Source organism: Tympanuchus pallidicinctus, unplaced genomic scaffold, assembly GCF_026119805.1.
Source record: "Tympanuchus pallidicinctus isolate F22 unplaced genomic scaffold, pur_lepc_1.0 scaffold15, whole genome shotgun sequence".
NCBI classification, from domain to species: domain Eukaryota; kingdom Metazoa; phylum Chordata; class Aves; order Galliformes; family Phasianidae; genus Tympanuchus; species Tympanuchus pallidicinctus.
The window spans coordinates 35,782,262-35,806,586 of NW_026294669.1; the positions used below are offsets into that span (position 1 = coordinate 35,782,262).

The 24,325-nt window shown below is 46.9% G+C and overlaps 1 protein-coding gene across 8 annotated transcripts in view; it reads right to left on the minus strand.

Moving 5' to 3' along the window:
* Positions 1–24,325, minus strand: part of HDAC4 (histone deacetylase 4) — a 219,139-nt gene that overhangs the window by 153,177 nt on the left and 41,637 nt on the right. For 3 of the 8 annotated variants that reach the window (XM_052675247.1, XM_052675249.1, XM_052675246.1), the window contains exon 1: positions 15,696–16,080. The exons of 2 other annotated variants lie outside the window; for them this stretch is intronic. In XM_052675247.1, coding sequence (XP_052531207.1) covers positions 15,696–15,762 — 67 coding nt within the window. In that variant the 5' untranslated portion in view covers positions 15,763–16,080. Of the gene's footprint in view, positions 1–15,695; positions 16,083–24,325 lie in introns of those variants that run through there. 3 more of the 8 variants (XM_052675250.1, XM_052675248.1, XM_052675255.1) reach the window with 2 other exon arrangements.

Sequence of the window (24,325 nt, forward strand, 5' to 3'; positions counted from 1 at the left end):
AGAAGGTAAGGATGCAGCAATCAGAGCCACTCAACAGCAAACTCTCACTTTAAAATACTCAAATGAGGCTGATTTTGTGGAAATGACCATCTTAGAGCCAGGAAGACCCGTGCTTTGCGCACAGAACTGGATGGATATAGAGAAAACCAATTAGATGTGTAACAACGTGTCTGTACTCACATGAGAGGAGGACTGCAAAGGACACTCAATGGATGCTGTCACTGTAATGCTGACAGCAAGGACAAGCCTTTCATTTATTGCCAGAAAGGCAGAAATCCCATCAGTACCACTAATGCACCTTTTGGACTGCATGAATTTCAGTACTGTCTCAGCAATGGAGTACGTGGAAGAGCCCCTCCCAGAGTATCTTATGCTTTCTTTTACTGTATTAATCACCAGCACATGTGCTCCCCCAGCCTCATAACGGGCCCCAAAGCCAGCTGAAATGGCACAAGATCTCAGCATGGAGAGTTTCAGTAGGATGCAAATAGCAGCATGCTGCTTCATGTTTTTACATTGCATTTTTAGCAGCTCTGATCTTCACCTGTAATGGTACCAACAGCTTAATCCTGCATGCCACCGCTCTGACTTACTGCCAAGTTCAGGCTCTTCTGCTGCCTTGATCCTTTCTGCTCTCCACGTTCTTCACAAGAAACACCGCTCCTCTCACTCCACTGAGATGGCATGCTGCAGTAAATTCACATCAGCAGGACGCTGGGACACAGGTGAGCGTTTGGGTAAACAGTGGGCATCTGCACTGAACTAAATAGATTAACCTGAGAAAAGCAAGTTTTGAAGTAGAAATTTCAAACCCTGGGTCTGTTCAGGAGCAAGCCCAGTTTTCAAGCCAAGTAGAATAGAATAGTTTCAGTTGGAAGGGACCTTTAAAGGCCACCTGGTCCAACTCCCCTGCAGTGAACAGGGACACCTACCTCAATCAGGTTGCTTGAAGTCCCATACAATCTGGACTCGAATATCTCCAAGGATGGGGCATCCAACACTTCTCTGTGCAACCTGATCCAGCGCCTCAGCGCTTGTGCTATGAAAAACTTTTTCTTTATATCCAATCTAAATCTCTCCTTTTTTAGTTTGAAATCATTTCCTCTCGTCCTGTCACAACAGACCCTGCTGTGACAAGAGGCAGCCTGTCCTTGGAGGAGAGGTGTTCCAACTCTGGAAGCATTTTTTGTGGTTCTTTTCTGGATGCTAACAGTTCCACATCTCTCCCGTCCTGAGGACTCCACATGTGGAAGCAGTACTCAGTATTACCGTGGTGTCAACCCAAAGCACCAAGCTCTGTATAAGTTCAGAATGAACTCAGGCTCTTGGTAGCAGGGCTGCAAAGGTGATCCTTCCTCCTCCAGCCTACCACAACGGCAATGCTCCAGTTGCTCATCGCTGTAGTCAGCTGGAGGTGTGCAGTCACAGGGGAACATGAAGGTCAGGAACATCACCTCCAGCTGACTACAGTGATGAGCAACTGGAGGATCCACCCACACTGGCATCGTGTACTGACCTCTAGAATGGTTTCATGGAAGCTCAGGATTATTCCTTCCTATATGGACTCGACTGAGCCAACACCTCAGGCTACAGAGTGTAGCCACGCTATGCTCAACATACAGCTCAGTGTCATTCCCTATTCCAACGGGACTCCTGAGAGCTCCAGAATGGACTCCTCCACATGGGAAAACCATTGGACACAGACTGCAGGATGTGCAGCGGTGCCGTGCAGCTTGATGAAAACTAAGTCTCTATTCCCTACCCGACCAGCACAGGCTCCATTTCCAGACCAACAGCACACCTGACATTAGGCTCAGCTGCCCGATGATGCTGAATGGCTTCAAAATAAGTAAGGGAAAAGAGTGCTAACTTTAACAGCAAAATGTGCCAAGAGAAATTCACAGCACCTATATTCTGTGCTACGTGATGAACAGGACAAAATAAACACAAGAGCATATTAACAAGTATTACTTGGTCCTTCCTTTTGAGCCCACGAGCTTTTACTTGCAATATGAAATCTCACAGAGGTCTAAAAATCAAGATCAGGAAACAACCCCATAGATTGCATCTGTGTAAATGTCACCAGCACCTGCATGAGGAGAGTGCTCAAGGTCTGTCCAGAGACCGTGGTAACAACACAGTAAGAAAACTCAGGAGATTGTTAACGTCAAGGTGAAGCCCAAAATCCACGGGGATTTCTTTGAATGCAGACCCAGGTGGCTGCATGATGAAATGTTTCTCGTGTATTACAAAAGAAAAAAAATATGTTTTCTTTAAAAATTAGATCACAGAATGCTTAGGTCGGAAAAGACTCTATCGACCATCCAGTTCCAACCCCTCTACCATAGGCTGGTTGCCACCCACCAGATCAGGCTCCCATCTAACCTGGCTCTGCCTCCTCCAGGGATTGGGTGCACCCACAGCTTCTCTGGGCAGCCTGTGCCAGGTCTGGACCCATACAGGTCTACAGATGTTACAGAAATGGAATATGTGCTGCGAGCGTGGGTATCTGACCTCCTTCTCAACTGAAGACACTACTGCCAGGACTCACACCTTCAGAAGCAGAGAAATTACGAGAGAAACAGAGCAAAACCTACTGGAACCAACCCAAACATCACGCAAAAGAACGCACTGAACTTCCAGAAGAGCAGATACAGGGACCCAACAGCCTGCGTGCCAGGCAAAGACTTGTTAGGTTGTCTCAGGGGCCTTTCCAGCCCTCTTGCCATTCCCTCCAGGATGCTGCCTTAAAGGTAAATGAAAAATGAAGGACAACAGTAAGAAGCTAATTCCAAAAATGAAATGAATGTTAAGTTTCAAAACAGAATTTCCCATATGATCATGGCACATTACTGATGTTTTACTTTAAAAGCTCACTCTACACTTCAGTAGAACCCAACGCTGACTGATGGCACTGATAGTACCAGGCTCTGGGCTGCACAAGTTGGCCAAGCAGAGCCCAGCAGGTGGCTTGCATGGAACCTGAGAGCTGCTAGAGGAAAGGCAGACCCACTATTGGAGCTAAGGAGAATTAACAAACACAGGCCCCACCGCAAGCAGGAAATTCAAAGCCACAGCTAAATAAAGCAAAGACTGAGAGTTGCAAGCAATGCAATAAGGCTGCTTGTCAAAACAACCATGCCAAGAAGTTTCATCATTCTTAGTAATCAGAAAGTATCTGAAAATCAAGGCTTCAGCACATGGGGGTGTGGGGAAACCCACACGAACTGCTGACAGCACTGCAGAACAAGGTGAGCACGGCCACGCAATGCTCTGCTCCTGGAGCTGCTGTGCTGTTCCCTCTGCTGTGATGCCATGGAGCAGGCAGCATGTGGAGCAGGCAGTGCCACCAGGAGCTGCTCCACAGCCTCACAGGCAGCAGAACAGCCCGGGGGTGATTTCACATTTCAGAAAGGCACAAAACAGATTCAGGGCTGCTCAGGGATGGAGGAAAGCTTGTTATTTAAGGTCTATAGGTATAGCACATCAGTACCCCATGTGGCTGCTGCTCTGCTGCTGGAGATGCTGGGCTGTCCCTGTTCTTGCTGGAGGACAGGAGCTGCTGCTGGGCACAGCATCTGGGGCATCTGCTGCCAGCACAGCGCTCACCTCCTTGGTTTCTCAAAGCAGTGCATGTGGTTATCCTGAACATGATCCCACCTTATAATAGTTAAAGAACCAAGCCCCAGCTGCAAGCTGTGCACCAATGCTCAAAGCCACATATCTGACACAGCGTAGGCCAACAGGAACACCCCTCAATGTGCCGCTGATCTTGCCAATGGGATCCCATCAGCAAAGCAAACAGAAGCAAAGAGTCCCAGCTCCTATAGTTCCTCCCCCTCCCCAGCTGTGGATCTGGCCTTTCAATTTGCCCTCAGTTCAGAAACCCCTGAATAATGCTGGAGAAGTAATGCTGGAGAAGTCAACGCTGCTTTACCCACAGTCACTCCTCAGTACCCAAGGCATGTACATGAAGAGCTTTCTCTGAACATATTGTTCTCAACCTACAGTTTAAAATTCATCCATGCCACTGCGCTGTTGTCATCCCGTATCCCCATCTCCAGTACATTGGGGATTGACCTTTTCAGATTCGCATTTACAACATACAGCAGCTCTGCAAGCTCTGTTACAGAGAAAAATGAACCGAGAGGAATTTCTGGAATGGTGACTGGACTGCTGCTGTTTCCTAGGGCAAAACACGCACTGTTTGTGTAGCAGTTTGCAAATACCCCTGTAAACAAGGGAGAAGCGAATGAAGAAAGCAACCTCACAGGCTGGAATCTTCTGAAAGATGGAAAACAGATCTCCACGTCTGCCCACACAAAATGAAGATGCTTCAGTAGTCAGTGTTCAGGGTAATGCAAACAGCTCTCCAATTTCAGAATGAAAATAGTGATAAGACCAGCAATTGTAATTCAAACAAAAAAAATATACAAACCACACACAGAAGGCACCTGGTCGGACACTTCTCATGCTGCTTTTCTTTTGTTCTGCAGATGCCATATTTACTGAGCAGGCCTGCCTGGTTTTACTAAAACAGAGACCCTCCCTCCCTCTCTCCCCCCAGCACAGGACTTGTGGGCACAGCCTCACTGACTTTACCTGCACAGGACTGCAGAACCAGATCCCCAGCTCCATTTCCAGGCACAGTCACCCTTTTTACATGCACAATCCTTACCCTTGGGCTTGGCTACCAAAGCATCACCCAAACCAGGTCTCCTTGGTCCTAAAGCACCCACATCCAGAAACCCTACTAAGAACACGAAATAGAATTTATGGCATGACAGACTTCTCTCGTTAGGGGAGAAATCCTCTTGGCCAGTAATCTTACTAATTGACTGTTAAAGCCTTTTTAATATCCTTTAGTCTTTAGCATGTTGATTACTGCAAATAAATGGCATAATGAGGAAGAGATGGGATATGTTAACAGAGATGGGTTAAGCAGCATCCCCAAGCATCTTCCCACACATCCCCATATCCAGACATGCCACTTCACTTGGAGTTTTACCATCCTGCAAAGCATCCTGCAAAGCATCCTTTCTAACACCCACACAATTTCTTCTCATTCCCCAGAAGTTCTGCAACATCTCATTACCAGCACTGTACATGGCATGGTACACGTAGAGCACCTTTGTACAAAATCAGAAATACTCGCCTGTGTTTTCAGCAATTATTCCTAAACTACTGAAATGCAGTCTGTTCATCTCGTCCCCATCAATAAAACCTATTGACCAGTGTCAGGCACAAAAATCCTGCAGAAAGGTAAAGAGAGAGAAAAGAAATTGATAGCTGACTGCAGAGGAGACAGCTCAGTGCCTCAGCAGGGCCGAGTGCTGGGAAGAACTTTGCAGTGTGAGACAGTCAGGAAATGGGAAATGAGCAGAGCCAGCTAGAAACACACCCTGACAGTGCTGCTTGGGGCCACCAGCTTGCTCACCACCAGCATTTCTCCGGTAGCATCCCCACACTCAGCCTAAGCCACCGCAGACTTAAACCCATAGAGGTGGTGTTTGAATCATGGAATCATTGAATCTTTTGAGTCGGCAGGGACCTGTGAAGGCCCAACTCCCTGCAATGCACAAGGACACCCACAGCTCCATCAGGTGCTCAGAGCACATACAGCCTGACCTTGGGTGTCTCCACCTCTCTGGACAATCTGTGACAGTGGAAGAGTTAAAAACCAGCCCCAAAAATACACGTTCATTTTCTTTCTAATCAAAGCAGCACCTCATGTTGCAGTGTACGTGGTCTGGAACAAAGCTGCCGGCCCTTACATGGGAGCCTTGAGATCCCAAGGAAAGCAGTTCCATGCAAAGCAGTGCTCAGTTTGAGAGGTGAAGTTTCCAGAAGTTGCATTCTATTCAAGTGTCCTGAGCCCATTTTCTACTAGAATATCATGCATCAGCCCCACGTGCCAAGCAGCTCCTAATGAATGAGGCTCATCAGGTGCTACGTGCAATGTAGTAAATGTGAGTAAGGTTGCAAAGTGCAGGAGTTTAAGTCACAGCTCCTCCACAGCAGGCAATGAACTCATGCAAGGAGCTGGAAGGCAGGAGAATTTAGAAAGTTGGGCTGCAGTTAAACCCTGATGTATGATTCATTGTCAGTCCTTAAGAGAATGCCTGCAATTAAGCCGTGTTAATGATTAAAGCAGACTAAAAAAGCACACAGCTCCATTATTTTGGATGTTATTCCCAGGCTGTGAGGCAATCACTTTGCTTATCAATGCTGGAAAGCGAGTGGTTTGCTCCCTTTGAAGACAAGCACTTTACTTGAGTTAGGAGGCAAACAGAGAATCAAAGACACACACATATAAAGCCTGCATTGCATAGCAGCAATCCCCAAAGCCAAAAGCTTCACGTGTGACTTTGTCAGGGCTCATTTGGTCTCCAGCTTGCACAGACACACAAACAGATACAGAAGATGAGGGGAAACACTGCAGAGTGGGTTTGTGGGGTGAAAGGCTGGAGCTCTGGTGGAGCTGTGATGCTCCATGAGTGTGCCCAGCAAGCTCCTGCTGTCCTGGAGGACACAGGACCATTGTAAATGCCTTACGATATGTGTGTGTGTTTTTTTTAACTCACAGGGTGCTATTATCTGTCCTCAAAGGAGATTCTATACATAAGAGAAAGAAGGACTTTGAACGCACAGTTTGGAAACACACAGATCAATCAAACAGGCTCTTGTTTACCTGCAGTGGGGGCATTTCCCCTTTTAAGGAGGCACAGCACTCATCTGGTGCTGCAGCACCGCAGCTCAGCCTTCCATAGGCACAGCCAGCCTCCACCAGGCACACAGCACCACGCACTCACCACGTGTGACAAAAAACATTCCAACCCAGAATGACAGCAATCCCACTGCAAACCTTTTTTACTACAGGGTTGTCAAAGGTCCCCGCAGACCAGGCTGCCCAGGGCTCCATCCAGCCTGACCCTGAGCACCTCCAGGGATGGGGCACACAGCTCTGAGCAGCAGTGCCAGCTCCTCACCGCCTTCTGAGTGAAGAATCCACAGGGATATCAAAGAGCTCAGGACTCAGTGCTGGAAGGACATCAGTTTCTATGCCGCCAGCACGTAAAAGCTACGTAGTTATCTCATAAAACCTAATTTCACCAGTAAAACACCATAAAACAGGTGGCACTGCCTGGTGGATTTTGTGTTTACTTCATATTGACAGGTCTGAGCCCAGGAGTGCTATTTACAAAGAGTTTAAAATAAAACAACACACGCACAACAGAAGATCCTTTCGTTGCTCAAACACTGCCGAGCCACCCAAGCACTCAGAAAGGTGGAGAAGCAGCGAAAAAACATCCCAAAAATCTTCTAACTGCAGCTACAGCATAACAATATCCTGGAGGATTTAATAATTTCCACTGAACTCAAGCGAATAGAAAGATTAACTTGAATTTCCACTGAATTACAACCAAGAGCTTTCCTTTAGTTCAGGATGGAAATATTTCCCCTCCTACTTTCTCGGCTCGCTTCGGATACAGCTCCAAACGGAGACGAGGCACAAAGGTGCCAAAACTGACTGCATCTCCCCTTTGCATTTGGCCCCTGCTGGGGCAATCCCTCCCTCGTGCTGCTGGACTTGCGGGCCGGATCACAACCCACTCCATCAGAAAGCAGCTGCTGGGTAAGACCTGCATTCTTCCAACATTTCAAAGCTTCTGTTGGTATAAGAAATTTGGAGATGGATCGTCAAGCTGGTCACATGCAGCCTTATAAAAACAAGCCTGCACGATGCTGTTTTTGTAAGCTTTCCCTTTTCCAAGTCCAAGAACAGCCTCGGCTTCTTCAAAGCCTTTTGTGGCACCTCCACTTTAACTCACTCATTAGCCTTAAGTGCAGCCATTTGCTAATTTCGAAATGCAGTTATTCATAAGTCAAAGTTCAAAAGGTGCTTAAAAACAATTCAGTCACTGCAGCTGATGACCGCTGATCTTTCCAGCTCTGGAAATACCCTCCTAATGGCAGCATCACCCTAGGCACCTTACCAAGTACTCCCTGGTGTGGAGCGGTGTGCTTGGGCTTTATTAGAGGCAAGGACAGGTGGCCAAGTGTCAGTGAGAGCACTGATGAGAGCGCTGTGACCAACCACACAGCTGCTGGGCATCCGCAACAACCCGCATGAGAACTCAGAAGGGACCCAAAGAGGGGCTGTCTCAGCCAGACTGATAGGCCAAGGGCATTTCCAACTAAAAGGAATCCATGTGTGCACCAGGTGAAACAACTGCCAGATTGTGGCACCTTCCCAAAGAGCTCCTGGACCCACTGCAATTTATCCAGTGTTCTTATACAAAAAGCTCTGCTACACAGAAGCTTTGTCTGCACGTGGTTATCTGTGATAAAACACAGATGACCAAGATTTCTTCTTAAAGTTCTGCTCCTTTAGCATAGCAAAACAGGAAGTTTTCACTTAAAAACCTCAATAAGGAAAGATACGGTTCCCACACACGCCCCAAACATCTCCTCCCATGTACCTTCAATCAAATAAAACCAATAGTGCAGCCAGCAGGACGAGAAGTCATCGTCCCCTTGTAGATGGCACTGATAAGGCCACACCTTGAGTACCATGTTCAGCTTTGGGCTGCTCACTGCACAAAGGACGTCACTCCTTCTGTCTCTATTCACAGAATACAAAGAGGAAAAAAAACAACCAACCAGTTTCACAGTCATATAATCCACAAGCATCAGTAAATGCATGGAACGGCCCTCCGCCACCACCATGATCAATTCTTTGGCCCATGTTAAATCCACCGGCGTCAGAACACTGAGCAGGGATGGGGGTGGTCAGTGCTTAAGAAAAATATGACAGTGGTTAGGAACAGGAGAGCACTGCAAAGTTTAAGACTGTTTCCTACCTGCCTTCAAGTAATTGTACAGATGCTAAGAGCTGCTATGCCATAAATACATGATGTAATGAACTGAGAAAGCAGGATGAAAGTAAAAGCATTTAGAAATGTTTCGATTTTTGTTGTTGCTGTTTTTTAATGTTTGTGGGTTGTTGGTTTGTTTGGGGTTTTTTGTTGTGTTTTTTGTTTTTTGTTTTGTTTCAGGGCGGAGGTTGGAGTTGGTTAAAATAAACTGCTTACCAGCAGCTCTCAGCATTTGCTAATTACTTTTTATCAGTCATCTTCTTTCCCTCTACAGGCAGCCAATACCATCCCCAAGCCCAAAGGAAGAAGCAAGCAGGTCCTGGTGTTTATCTCCACAGGGAGGCACCAAGGCTGTCCAAAAACAGGACAGTTAAAACCAGCTAAAAGTTAATATTTACAAGTCCAGATGAGTCAAATGCAGAGAAAAAACACCGCCTGCTCTCTAGTGTTTTATCAACATTTGTTGATTTATTTAAAAAGTTGGGTAGAGTATGAGTAATTAATAGACTGCCATACGCCCATATGCTGCATCTGCTACAGCAATTTATTCCTATAGTTATTTTATCACTTTCTTTGGGAACTGAATGAGATCAGGATCAGCATTCTGACACTGGGAAATTAGCTCTTTTCCATGGCTGTCAGAAGGAAAGCGGGAATTAATCCTCTAATTTCATTCTAAAAAACAGCGAGAACAAATCCAATGAAGAAAAAAATATTGTCTCTCCGTTTGTAAGAGGGGAAAAAAAAGTGTTTGGAAGAGCAGTGGCCTTATTATGCTGGCAAGCTTACAGCCCATGAGATCAATGTTTTGATGAGCACAAGGACCGGTGCCAGAGGGGGACGGGAAGGAGGAGAAAAGGCTTCAATGAGCTGCAAGCATGGGGAGAGAAAGAGGTCTGAGGATGAACTGGGTCGGGTGGGTTGAGGAAACAAGGAAGCAGAGTGCACTTATAGAGGGATGATCAGAGCCAGAGAGGAGCAGCGGACCTCACACATGGATTCTAAAGGCTGGGAGAAAATGGCTGCTCTCATCTGCAAGGGCAGAAAAGATAGCAGGGGGTTAAGCCAAGGAAGAGAACCGAAGCTTCATGAAACAAGATAGCACAGACCTCAGTGCGTCTCACTTCGAAGGCGTACCTTCATCAAGGGGGCTGCAAAGGGAACAAACTCACTCGGTGTATTTCTGGGAGCAGCCTGCTAACTGCTGGATAGACCTCTAGCAGGGCACAGCAGCACTCTTAAGTGAAGGGCAGAGAAAACTCCCGGATCCAGACTGTTCTTTTTTCCAGCCCCTCTGCAAAAGGGTTCCTGCACATCAGTGGCACCAAGTTGTCTCCCACCCCATGGCTGAGCTTGTCGTACAGATTTATTTCTGGGCTCGCAAATTGCTTCAAGGTGGGAGCTCTGCTCCGGTGCTGACATCGCCTGGCTCACAGTCCTGCTGCAGTCCCAGTTTCTAGGTCAGGAAGCACAGAGTCACTGCCCAAAAGTAGAGAGAATTCTGGAAGAAAGGACTCCCATGTCTGGAGATGCGGAAAGGTGATTCTAACAAGCTCAGCTTCATTGAAGCCCTTCTGATCTTACAAACAACTGAATGTAAAGACAAATCTATATCCTTTTTGAGAAAACACTGAAGAGTAACCTTGGGGGAAAAAAACAAAACCAAACAAACAACCCACCACACACAGAGAAACCTGGGTACATAAGTGTCTCCAATTTAAGCCCAAACTGACAGTTTGGAGCTCACCCAGCACATCAGTAGGAGAGAATGGCAGCTCTCCATCTCCCACCGCAACCTCAGCTCCGTCCCCAGAGCCCGAGCACCCACCGTTGAGCCTCCATTCCAAAGAATTGAAGCCATCGCTCACACACTCGCCTGGGTCTTGTGATCCCAACAGCGAACAAAGCTTCTCTTAAATGTGGTTTGATTGACGCAAATCAAGAGCTGAGCGGGTGATTCATAGTTGTCAGACCGTAACGCTCGCATAAAAACAGCATGTGGACAAACTTGCTGATGCACTCAAATGCTCAGCACGTACCGTGAGAGGCTGAGCCGAACACAGACCTCTTCCATAACGTCATTTTTAGTCCCCCTACTCCCCTCTAGGACACGTTTTGGATTTTCCTAGGTAACAGAAAGCATCATAATAAATCTCCAAGCATAGTGTGTGCAAGAGCCATTTTGCTGCGCTTCCCTGCAGCTTGGCAGGGAATATTTATACAGTGAACAGAGCAAAGGCATAATCCAAGCAGAGCTCAGGGATAGCCCATAACCACACCCCAGTTGGACACAGTTGCCACAGTGCCAGCCGTGCATTCTGACCTTTCCATTGCCGGTTGCAGACTACTCCCTTTTTCCTTTATGGTAGACATTTTTGCATCCTTCTCCTTTTCCCTTCCTCCATGTGAATACACAGGATAGGGTCATCAGGAAGGTCCAGGGAACTACATGACCATCAGCCTGAGCTGCGTGCCAGGAATGGTCACAGAGCAGATCATCTTGAGTGCAATCACATGGCACGTATGGGATGACCAGGGGATCAGGCCCAGCCAGCATAGGTTCATGAAAGGCAGGTCTTGCCTGACCAACCTCATCTCCTTCTGTGATTGAGTGACCGGACTGGTGGAAGAGCATGCAAAAGCAGTCAGCTCTTAAACGAGGTCTGAGAGGTGCAGTCAGGCTCCATCCCTTCTGGTCACACAGCTGAATTGCCTTCACCTGTGCTCCCAGGGCTGACCCAGTCCTTTCCCCAGGTGCTCGATCAGTGCTTCAGGCTGTGACTCAACAGCTCCCATACAACGGCACTGCATTCTGACATCTCCATTAGCACAGCTGGGACCAGCCTAAAGAAGCCTTCCCACCCACACAGGTCCAACAGATCTACTCACCGAGATGGAAATAGGGAAAGGGGAGCAGGAACTCAGAAGACAATTTGTCAGAAGGACAAACATCAAGAAAGAGAGAATTACAGCACATTTAGCACCGCGACACTGAAGTGGCCAGCCCTCCTCAGTTTCTGGTTTAGTCATCATTTAAAAACAAACGCAACCTAAAGCACAAAACCCTAATTGAAATTAGCTGATGAAGCACAGCAGCACAACGCTGCAAAGGAAATTAAGAAGCTAATCTGACGCGCTGTTTCTCGGTATAAACACATGCGGTCCCACGTTGGCTTTAAGCACTCTGTCAAACACACAGCCACCAGAGCTGAACAGCCTCGAGATTCCAGGTATTACAAGCTGCTAGAAACAAGTGGTGCCTGAAAACCTTCTGAGCTCATGCATTTCCAGCGACCCCTCAGTAAGTACAGCTGCAGGTAAAGAGGTGCTGTGGGAAAACAGCGCTGGAGCAACCGCTTCACCAGAGTTCCCACAGCCTCAGAACTGGTAGCTTTAAATTTAGGGCCCTCCCATCTACGCTCTGCTTTTTAGTAAGTAATCTGATTGACTGCAAGATGTTATGGTTGGTTTTTGTTTTGTTTTTTTTTTTGTTTGTTTGTTTTACAAGTAGCATTGAGTTCCCATTTGCTACGAGCTGACCACGGAGCGCCCGTGCAGCCACGGCAGGATTTGTGTCCTGTCACACTGCTGCCCAAGAACCTGGCAGGCTGCGCCTTCAGCTGTGCTCTCCAAACAACAGATTGCCTCTTGTTGCACTGGCTGAGGGAAGAGAGGAAGGGATTTTCAGCAGGATGCTACAAGCAGCTGTCTGCAAGTGTCAGCAGCTGGAAGCCAAAGCGTGTTCTCTTCAAATAGAGGAGAGGGCGGCAGCAGCACGCCGCACGAGGCAGGACAAGGTGACAGACAAGAACACATCAGTGCTTTCCAATATGGTCCCCGCAGGACGTTTCTATAGCTCCTGGGGCCAGGGCTTAAGCAAACATCAGTGTGACTAATATATTTAGGAAGTCCAGAAACTGAAGCTTGTGTTGTTTTTGGCTTAGTGCAGCGAATCGGCTTTAATGACGACCTACAGTCAGCTCTAGAAATTTTCTTTCTTCTTCTCTGACATCCATGACAAGAGTTTATTAGCGGGGCTAAAATTAAAAACAAAGCATTTTTCCCTGCTGTGAAGCACGTGTAAGCATCCGTTGACATCTTGTAAAAGGAGACCAAAAAACTCTATTTCAAAGCAATTCCATCACCTCCTTGTATGTCACTTCTCCATAACACTGCACATTGGAAGTTTTATGCTTCGTACATCCACCACTGTGGATTTTTCACAATCAGGATTAACTACTGTGGAAAATAACTGCCATAGGAGGAAGGATGTGTTGCTTTATCACAAAAATTATGACCTATAGCTTGAAAGCAATCCTGTTGGGCACCCCCAGTCTGAAACACAACTTACACACAGTATCACCCCCAGTGGCATTCCAAATCCAAGCGGTTATTATCACACCATTTCTCTTCTCCTTTGCCCAGTGGCTCTTTCTAAAGACTTTTCAGAGGCTCGGTGGTACCTTGGGCTCCCTTTGAGGAGCCAGAGCCTATTAGGACCCCCAGCACCATAGCAGAGCAGCTTCTAACTGATACAAGAAATGACACAGTGCAGTCTGAGATTATTCCTCCTGAATTTGAGCTGTTCTTGAAGGCTCACAGCAGAACTGTGTAACACAGTTGAAGAACACCATGCCTTCCAGCCCTCCCAGCACAGCTTTCCAGACAGGACCAGCATCCCAGCGCCCCTATCAGGAGAGCGCTTCTATGCACTCTGCAGCAGGCTCCAAAAGCACCATTCACAACCCAAAACAGCTTGCAATCAGCAAACAGATTACAGTAACAAGTTGACAAGTGGGAAAAAGAGCTGCCCTGTTTATTTCAAAAAGGTTTCATTTCTAGCAGAACTTTTCCTGTTTTTAAATCTTGTACAGTAATAACCTACCTTCCTCTCTAAGGACCTGCCCCTTTTTCCAATCTCAACTGTTAAATAAAATAAAAAGACAGCAAACTACAGCAATGTGGAGAATAACGTGGTTGGAGGTTTTACTGATGCTTGTTTGGAACGATAGGGCTTCACTGCTTGTGAATAACGGACACATCTGCAACCCAAAGTCACTAAATAGGGTGCTACATAACTGTGAGAGGTGCGTTCAGAGGGCAGGTCTTTTTTAGGGTGTTCACTCCTCAACTTTCCTGTATTAATGCTAGGAATTAGTGAGAACACATTGAGCAGAATGAGGGGCACTCAGAGCCACGTGAGAACAGCAGATCAGGTGATGGATGGAAGAGACACAGCGACAAAGGTCTGTGCTTATACCTCAGGAAGAGCTTCCCATCAATAGCTACAAACCACCAAATCCAAAGCAGAAGCAGGTTGTTTCAGAAATGTAAAGCACAATTGGTGTTGGAGTGCCTTCCAGGATTCTGAAAAAAGAAATCAAAACCTGCAACAGATTGTTTGATCTCCTTTCTCTGAGGTTAGAGAACCTCGACTTTAGATGGGAGAAATACTAAATAACAGCCGCAGCAAGGAAGCTTGTTTTCCCTAAATCCCCAGACTCCTACTGGGAAGGGAAGAATGCAGGCAATTGAACCTGCAGCACAGAACCTCCCTGGACTTCCCAATCCAATGGAAATGCTCACCTAAGAGCTCCCCAAATCCCAAGTACGGGAAATAAAGCATTCTCCTTTACTGGAAGCGAGCGCACGCAGAGGCCTTGACACAGCTGCCAGTATCTTCATCTGGCTGTAAACGCTCACAGTGTGACTGAGGAAAAAGAAAGCCCTGCTGTCTGTGTAATGAGTTACCAGGCTATGCAGAAAAATAGGATGAAGCAATAAAAAAAAATCAGGGATGGCCATCAATGCCGCGGCTCAAGGCTGCAATACCTCGATTCCTCTTTGCTCCTCGCAGCTGGAACTCCTCGTACTAGTTTATTTTTTGCATGTCTGTCAACAAATTCATTTGATGCAAGCTTGTTAAGTGACTGCCATGTCTATATACGACTCTGGATTTGACCTCAAGCATGCTTTTCACACGTGCAGCTTCAGTCATGCAAGTCACCAGCTCTGAGTAACACAGAATGGTAAGAGTTTTCTAGATGCACGAGGAACCATCAGCTACAGGAATCCCCTGGGAGCTCTGGCTGATAGGTATTTGAGAAATAAAGATGATCTATTTGGCAATTAGGGGAAGGAAAAGGAAGGAGGTGTTATTTAAGAAGTGAATGCGAGCAGCAAGTCCTGTGCCACTGTGGGAACCGCTCTCCCTTCAAGGATCAGCTCCCAGCCCGTGCCCAATCTTGCAGAGCACAGAGGTGGTCACTTGGGTTGCTTTCCCTGCAACGCTGCTGATCGCAGCCATGCACAGCCCAAGGTGCAGCAGCACCAGACACGTAAATGATTTGTTTTCGCCATCACTGATCTATAGAGCATGGATTACATAAACAGTTGTTTCTTGCTCATTTCCACTCCCCCAGCATCTCCCCTGATAGAAACGTGCTTGTCAATACAGCAGCTGCCATCAGGCAGCAGAGCTGTTAGCAGCTGCAAGGTCTGTGGCTTGGAACTCTAGGTGAGCTTTGTGAAGATGTGCAGAAATACAGCTGTGAGGCTGTCACGAGCAGCTGCATCCAGGAACAGGACAGCACTAATCTCTTCCCACACTGTTCTCCTGCATCTTAAACAGAGCACCAAGCCAGTATTCCCACTTTGAGTTGCTGGAAATCCCAGTTTGAAAATATCTGCACAGATCTTCTGGAATTCTTATAGCAAACTTCTATCTAGATTCCACTTCCCAAAAAGACAGTCCTACTTCTCTTAAAGCCATTACCTATGTGTCAACAGAGCGTTATTTTCTGCACATACCCTTACCTTTCTGCATCTCTGCATAGAGGACACAGCTACAACATGCCCTGGAAGCAGGCACAGCGCAGTGCATACAAAGCTGCAGACCTCTCTCTTCTCAGTGCTGTAGGGCAGGATCATCGTCTGCACTCTGCAGGGCTGCCAACCACTCTGCCTCAACAGCCTTGTACAGAAGCAACCCCAAATGTCAGGAGAAGTGGTTCATTTGTTCAAGACAGCAAAAAAAATTCCCATTGGCAATGAGAAGAGGAACCGCCGCCGGAGACAGAGAGTGCTGGTGATGGCTGGGAGCTCCAGGAATAGCCGTGCACGGGCAGAGATCAGTGGGTGAGGTGGTCAAAGGTACGTGACAAACAGCTCAGCGTGCTGAGGGCTTGTGTTCTCTGCTGGAACACCTACAGCTGACACCAGTGACTCCAGTGAGAAGAAATGCTGAGAGATGTGCTTCCTTCTCCACCCCCTTAGAGGGGAGCAAAACCTTTCTACGCCTATCTATCTCACCAGGCTTGACACGGAGCTCTGCATCACAGCTCCAAGAAAGAGTTCCTGCTCCTCATCCTGGGGGCATCTCCTCTGGCACACATAGGCCTGAGCTGCTGCTGCTGCTCCCCAGTGATGGTATCACAGCAAACAAGGGCTTGAAAGCTGCTCTGAACAGGCAGAGATGCAACAAGTGAGCTGTTAAACACGTGTTTGAGTGCCTTCTTCTATCTGGCATCAGCCAGTGCACACCTTGTGTCTTTTGAGTCAATCAAGCTATCAGAGCTCCATCAGAGAAGGACCCAATGGCTGCATTTTAACTTTATGGTGCAAGGACAGTCCCCTGCATGCAAATTTCTCATTCCTCCATTTTAAAATTTAATTACAGCTTGAAGAAGAGAACGTGGTTAGCATATATTTAGAGCTCAGGGGTCTGAAACTCACTTTCATCCACAGATAGAAGCCACTGGGAAAAAAAAGAAAGAAAGAAAATCTTTGTTTTCCCATCAGTGATTTACCCAGCTTAATTTTGCTAGTTGTGCATTGCAAAATCAATGCTTACCTAAAGAGCAGCCTGTTAAGCAATATGCTCTACAGCTCTGTTGTAACCGAAACCGAGCTGGACAATGCACTCAGGAATACCCTCTGCCTGCTCCTCCCCTCAGGTTCTGCTCCATTCCACCAGCAGGACACTCCACTCCGCTTTGCGGAAGGCAAGCATCCATTGCAAAGCAGAGGGGATCATAACAAACACAACCTCTGGACAGCAACTTTCAGCTCTGCTTCTAGAAGTTTGTTTCTCTATTTTCCAGATCAGGATTTCCAGTCTTTAAGCAGGAGTATTCACTCAGTGCTAAGCACATACACAGCTGCCTGTCCTGTGCCACCCTTTGCATAGCTCAGACCTTCCTCTCAGGGTCTGCAAGTTTCTCATCAGAACATTTGCTTTAAAACCCAGATCTCAAGTAACCAGCCAGCATTAAACCAGCAGGCCTGCTCAGAATCACAGAATGGCCTGGGCTGAAAAGGAGCACAGTGCTCATCCATTTCCAATCCCCTGCTGTGTGCAGGGTCACCAACCAGCAGCCCAGGCTGCCCAGAGCCACATCCAGCCTGGCCTTGAATGCCTGCAGGGATGGGGCATCCACAGCCTCCTTGGGCAACCCGTTCTTGAAGAAGAACTTGTACTTAAAGAGCAAATCTGAACATCAATTATCCCTCTTCCTCTTTGCATGAAAAGAGCCATACACCGACCAAAGATATTACACTTTCTTGCAGCCTCAGAGCCACTTCTCCCATCACAGCCCACATCTGCACAACACGTGACCAGCATGTACTTTATTCTCCTTTGCATTTAAAGAGAGCAAGTTCAAGTTAGCCTGTCGCCCTAGCTTATAACAAACAAAGTATTTGTGTAATGGAGCCATTCTGTTGAACCTGTGCCATCCCTGCATATACCACCAAAGGCAAACAGCACACAGACACAAGGTGCCTGCTTCCCCTTGGAAGATGCATATATGTATGTGCAGATATTTAACAGCAGCAGAGTTCCTGTTTTTCATGAAAGCCCCATTAGCCAGCGATGCTGCTTCAATACACACAGACTGTTCTATTCCTCCTCCAAGTACGCGCTCCACAGAGCTCCCACTGCTCACGGAGCTCAGCAGCAGGGAGGACAGCTTGCTCTGGCGTTGGAAGGCACTCTCTGCATCCATCACAGTGAGGAGGTGCCTCCCCCACTCCCTTCCCAACGTGCTGAAAAGTTCATTTATTCAGGAACCGACTGCAGCGGTTCTCTAGCTTACCTGGGAAGGCTTCCCATTCACCACAGGCGAGCGGAGCTCTCAAGACATGAATGTCTGTTTTATGAACATCTGCACTCCATGAATGCTCAGAGTAAGATGTGTCTAAATGCAAGGACTGTGCACATGGCAATGCATTATATCTTCAAGAAAAGAAACATCAGATGCAGGATGGCAGAAAAGCTGAAGACAGCACCGGTCAGAGATCTAGTCACGTTGTCTTCTAAAACAGCATTGCCACCTACCTCACTCCAATGCACTCTTTCAACACAAATCAGAGAATGCCCCACAAGGTAAAACAGTCCCCAGCTGAAAGATGGAGGGTATGGGTACCATGGATCCCTAAAAGCCAGCCAGAACTCATGGTTCCAGCATCTTCAGCTTCCCCACTGTAAGTCTGCATAGAACCCCCAAACCAACATCCCATGGACTACCCTTACAACCTTCATTGAGATTCAGGTGAGACAGTGGAAATTAGATTTTTGGGGAGAAGGGATAGAAGGAATGAAGGCAACACCTCTCCTCAGAACAGCCGACACAGGTCAGCAGCTCTTCCGAGCTCTTTTTTTTCCAGATCACAGAACTTCAGAAAATAGCAGCTGCCTTTGGACAAATATGAAATGATCTGCTGGACTCTGTGCCATGCTTATTATCTTGGTGTCAGTGACAAGTTAAAAGTCAATATAAAGATGCAAAGTGCACCTTCATAATCATCAAGCAACTTCAAGACTCACCACCACTGGTACCTGTTGCCACAGTACAGATCAAATCCATAAGCAAAAGACACATATGCAAGCCCAAATAATGCCAACGCCTTTTCTTTATGCATACAGTTAAGTTTCTCCCATCTCCAGATGAAAATCCCAGCATTCAGGCCTGCAAAGCCCTCATCCTCTGTTGGGTGCATCGGACAAAGCTGCATCCTTGGAGAACTGGCCCAGCCCTGAGTGAGGAATGCACCAGGAGCTCTGCAAGGCAGCTGAAGCCATGCTTACAACACATAATGTCTCTTTAGCTAAAAGCTCTTGGTTAAGTGTGTGGTCATGAGGTAAACTGAGCATGACAACAGACTGTTTTAGTACCTGGAATTCAATCCTCTGTCACTGGCTGTTTGTTCATCAGGTACTGTAACAGCAGAAGCTTTAACACTTGTAGCAGAAGCTGAAACTTTCCCGTAGATGCCGACCTAAGTAAAAGACCAGTACTGAGGGTGAAAAATAATCAAGCTGCAAGGTGAACTTTCTTCAGCTTGTTTGATCCAATTACTTGCAATTTGCCTGAAAACATAATCTTATTGTTGGGCGTTTCAGTGTGAGAGTTTTTCTGCTGTTTAGACCCAAACAGGTTGCTTAAGGACCATCTCAGAACCCCTCGTTCCCAGGAGCTTGCTCATCAACACAGTCCCAGCTGATTTCAGGCTCCACCTGGACATGAACCCATCCAGCATTCTGCTTAACTTGCACTGGTACTTCAGCTGTGCTATGTTCCGCATGAGTAAGAGATCATAAATCAACTTTGCAAGGCAGTAGCCTTCCAGCAGTGCTGCGTTTTCAGCTCAACACCACGGAGTGGCTTCTTTCTTATAGCCTTATGATTTTAAAGCATCTTTATTTAGAGACCATAGGATGATGTCTTGCAGCTGCAGAGTTGACCAGGTAAAGCATTTCAGCATTTAAAGACTGTCAAGTCAATTTTATGAAGCAGCATCATTTTCACAGTAGCCTCAATAACTCTTCTCCATGAGCTACTTCTGCTTGCGTGAGTGCATGCAGGAAACAAACCAGTAAGTAAAAAAAATCAAGGCAGAAACTGAGCTCAATTCCTCTTGCTTCCAATGGCAAATAATTTGAATCCTCACATCTTTCAAGAATAATAAAAAAACAACAACAGCCTGCTTTGCTGGAAGGATCATGTATTGAGCTCATCAGTGAGATTCTTCTAAGCTCCTCAGAAAGAAATTCACTGTGTGAGAAAGGACCATCCAAAGGATCATCTGCACCTGCTCACGTCTCAGGAGTCTACCAACCTCCTTCTCCTCTCCTCATCCTTTGGTCAAAACTATTTCCAAAGGGATCTGAGTACCAGCAAGCTGCCTTTCTAATCAAAGAATAGTAAGAATGGAAGAACCAAGCATGGAAACACAGGCTGAGTGCTGCATTCAAACAGCACCACCCATTTAGTCTTAAGTGCACGCACACCTGGCCCCATACTGCTGCAGCATTCACAGACCAATCCTTTATTCCATCTGAACTGCTACGTCGACCCACAGCAGCAGCCCTCTGCTTTCTGAATGACTGGAAAAAGAGTGGGGCTTTACTCCCATAGCAATGCCATCCCTATGGTACCATCCTCAGCAGCTGCAGCACCTCATACCACAAAGGCGTAATTCCTGCTCTCGGTGCTGCTCCGTGCCACTGCAGCTTACAGCCAAAAGCCTGAGAACTGTACCCAGCTCTGACTGGGATTTGCACAGAAAGGTGGAGGAGCAACCTTTCTGCCCTTGGATTTCAGTTTCTTGAAACATACATACCATCCAGAACCTGCTTTAGGGAAACCCCACGCTCCAGCAAACTGATTTACAAGGAGTGCTTACAGAAAACTGCTTAGCTACCTCTGCTGCTTCACAGCAGTGGGACTTGGGGAACCATAAGCATTACTCTGAGAAGATGGAGGAGGCTCTGAGATGCTCCAGCAGCTGCACACCCAAGTGATATTTGCCAAATGAAGAGCTTGTCAGTAATTCAAACTAGAAATCAAAACAAATGGCAGCAGCTACTATAATACAACCTGAACAGGTAAATGGTTGACAAACACATTTTGACGCTACGCTCAAAACCACGCTCGTCTGACACCGCTCCCACCTTTTATGTACATCTCACCTATTTTCTGCTGTTTGTAGCATATCCACTACCCATTTATTACTGAAGGCATGTATTTATGGCCAGTGCAGGCTCATGCCTCACTTTACACCTCTCCACGCCTGCAAGCTCAGCAGCATCCTACCTGCCTGCTTCTCCTCCCAATGGTGCCCAGCACCCTTGCGACAGCATCAACACATGAAAAAAAATCACTCCGCTATCCCAGTGTAAGAATCAAGCAGTAGGAGAGAGAGCCAAGCTCCACGAACGCTAAGGGCAAGGCCACCGTTTGAGCTGAGATGTTCCCCACTGTCCTCGCAACGGACAAAAATATTCCCACTTGTGTAAATACAGCCTTAGTCAACAGCACGACAAATCCGTACACAGATAAATGTCACACGCTGACGTCAGTGCCAGAACAACCTAATCAAAGTACATTCGTGTATTTTTAAACCCTGGAGTGGTTTTTCTTTAAAAGAAGCTAAACAAAAAAGTCATTAAAACAAGTCTTCAGAAAACCTCTTAAAAAATTCTATGTAATGATGTAACGGGGCTGAAGTCTTTAATTCCCTCTGGTTCTGCACACATGAAAGTGGAGCTGTACCCAGCCCTGAAACTAGCTGTTCCATCTGATGTGTCACTGCACTAGAAAGCAGAAGATAAGGATTTGGGAAAGCGTTACACATCAGATTGGCACTCACATTTGTATTGGAAATTTACCCAGACAGGTTATAAATAACACGGCGAACGTTCGCAGCCATTCTGAAGGTCGCTTTGCACAGAAGTGCTGCTTTTATAGTAGGAGCCCCTGGCTGCACGTGACCACCTACTGCTCATAGTTTGGAACAGAGTGCTTTCTGGGGACAACCAGGTTCCCTTGGCTGAGAAGGAAGGTCACAGAGCGTGGTCACAACCGACACGACAGAGCCGCAGCACAGAAATCGAGCCCAGCAGCCACTGGATTGACTCGTTTTCTTTTGAAAGTGCTCCCCCTTGTAAATCCCCGCTAACTTACGTTGGAAAGAAAAAAGGTCATTTCTCTCAGGCCAGCGCGGTCAGGACACGTTTCTATGGTTTTAAGGTCGCTCGTGCAGTGCCTGATTTCAGTAACATGAGAGGCAGTGCAGAGCAAGAAAAAGCATAGGCACAGGTGAGGCAGGAGACATATGCAGTCTCGTGCCCGTGGCAGCAGGCTCAGCAGAGGAGCAGCATCCTGCCCAGCACACAGTGCCTAGAGGCAGCACTTGGAATGGCCCCTCCGTCCATCCGCCAGGATGCTGGAGACAACAGGAAGCCACCGGCCAGAGAAGAGGAGAGAAAAGACTGCAAATTAATATCGTAAGGTTGAATCTAAATAATCAGATCAGATTCAAATTACAGGAGGAAATATTTTTTTTCCTATCTGCATCCCACACAGAAGCTTCCTGAAGCTCAGCATGTTCCATACATGATACACTCAGTACAGGTCCAACAGGATGAAGCTCCAGTGTGCATTTCTGTGCAGTACTGGAACTGAAGCGAAGCTCCCTCACTCCTCAGCAAGCCAGGCACAGCATTCATCACCAAGGCTCACTGATTGCTGCTTCACGTGGTACCAGTCTCACCTTCCCAAGATCATTTGCCACCATCCAGCAACACGCAAGATTGCCAGCCTTCTGCCCAGAAAGGAAGAAAACCCATCTTGCATCTGGTTTTGCAGAATTGAGAAGACTCCACTCTTGTGTTCCTAATGGCAGTTCATTACAGGAATGGGCAGAAGTCGTTACTTGGCATTAGCAGAGATTTCAGCAGTAATCATATGTAATGAACTCCTTTCCAGGTGCTCTCGTCCACTTTCCATCTCATCCTTGAGTGAAGTGGGGAGGATTGGATGCTATTTGCAGAGACTGGCAGTAAGAGTTCACATTGATCTCATATCCTTCTGCTTTGCTGCGTTTAAAAAGCAGAAACTTGCTGTTTAAAAGAAGGAAGAATCTTTAATTCACGGCCAGCACTTCCCTCGGCTGGAACAAGCAACTGATTTAAGAGTCTCTTAAAGTTATCTGAGGAACACAGATAAATGAAGATAGAAGCTTCATGAAAGATTTCTGACTTATTATTCATTACAGAGAGACAGAAAATAAAGGCCTGCTTGCATTGAAGGTACGCTGAGCGGCAGCCACCCAGCAAAAAGCCGTCAATGCAAAATAAAAAGATTTTTACTCGTAGGGACATGAAAGCTTCATCCATAACAAACTCCACAGCTGTCGGTGGAACAGAGCACTGAGAGGAACCATACATCAGCGGCGTCAATCCCAGCCTGCAGGAAGCAGCCAGAACGCCCAGTGCACACACGAGATCTGCACTTCCAGCCTCCACCTCCAACCTCCCCATGCACCAACTCCAGCAGCAGAGCAGGGCTGCTGTCCCCCGAGCTTAACCAGGCAGAGCAGGAGAGAAGGGAAGAGAATAAATCTTCAGCAATAACAGCAACAAGGAGGTTAAAAAAAACAAGAGGGGAAAACAGATGAATTCAATTCAGCTCGCACTCTGTGAGATGTTATGTGTGCCTCAACTTGTGAAGGTGCATATGAAGATAGGTGCCAAGGGATCACCTTATTTAATGCAAAACAGCAGAGATAAACCTCACAGGTAGACCACGGGAGGAAGAATCCATTTCACCAAAAGCAAGGATCAGTGATGATCTATTTTCCCTTCTATCCCCCTGGTCTCACGGTGAATTTGAGACAGCGTGCTGACCGCAGCTTCCATCCGCTCCCCTCCTAGATGTCTCCTCAGCTCAAGAATCCATGGAAGGTCAGCACCAAACCTGTTTGGGCAGGATTTCATTACAATGCTTAATCAGCCACGATAAATAAAGCAGCTTCGTTTTGAATGCTAAATTTAGAGTAAGCCTGCAACTTGACCATACAGCCTACACAGCTGGACACAGAGGTGGTGTCCTTGGACTGTGCAGTTCCACCCAGCTTGATTCGAGTCAGAAGTACCCCAGCCAGCAGAGCTGGAGCAGCACACAGACCTTAATTACATGAAAGAGCATCAGTGCAGAATAACAAAGTCTTTAAGCAAGAATCACACAGAGAGCTCTCAAGTCCCCTGCAGCACTTTCCCAGTCCCCCAACAAATAAAACTCCACGTTCAGGGGGGAAAGCATTCCGAGTGCATTTACTGTAATAGCGGCAGATGAAAAATCGTAATTGCTCTGCCTTGACATCTGGTTTCTATTTTGCTGCCATTATATCAGATTACATAACAAACAGATGATGCACTAGATTTGCCGAGTTCTTCTGCAAGTCTTGTGTGGATTTGGTGTTTACATTCTTGCTCACAAAAATGTCAGCGATGGCACACACACACACAGCTGTGCGCGAAGCAGGCAGAGGCACCGAAGGCAAAGAGAAGTTTCTAAAGGCAAAAGTAAGCCTGATCTGGGGAGCAGGGACGGGTGCTTAAATCCATATAGAAAAGATCCCATTTCACAACTCAGTTCAGAAAG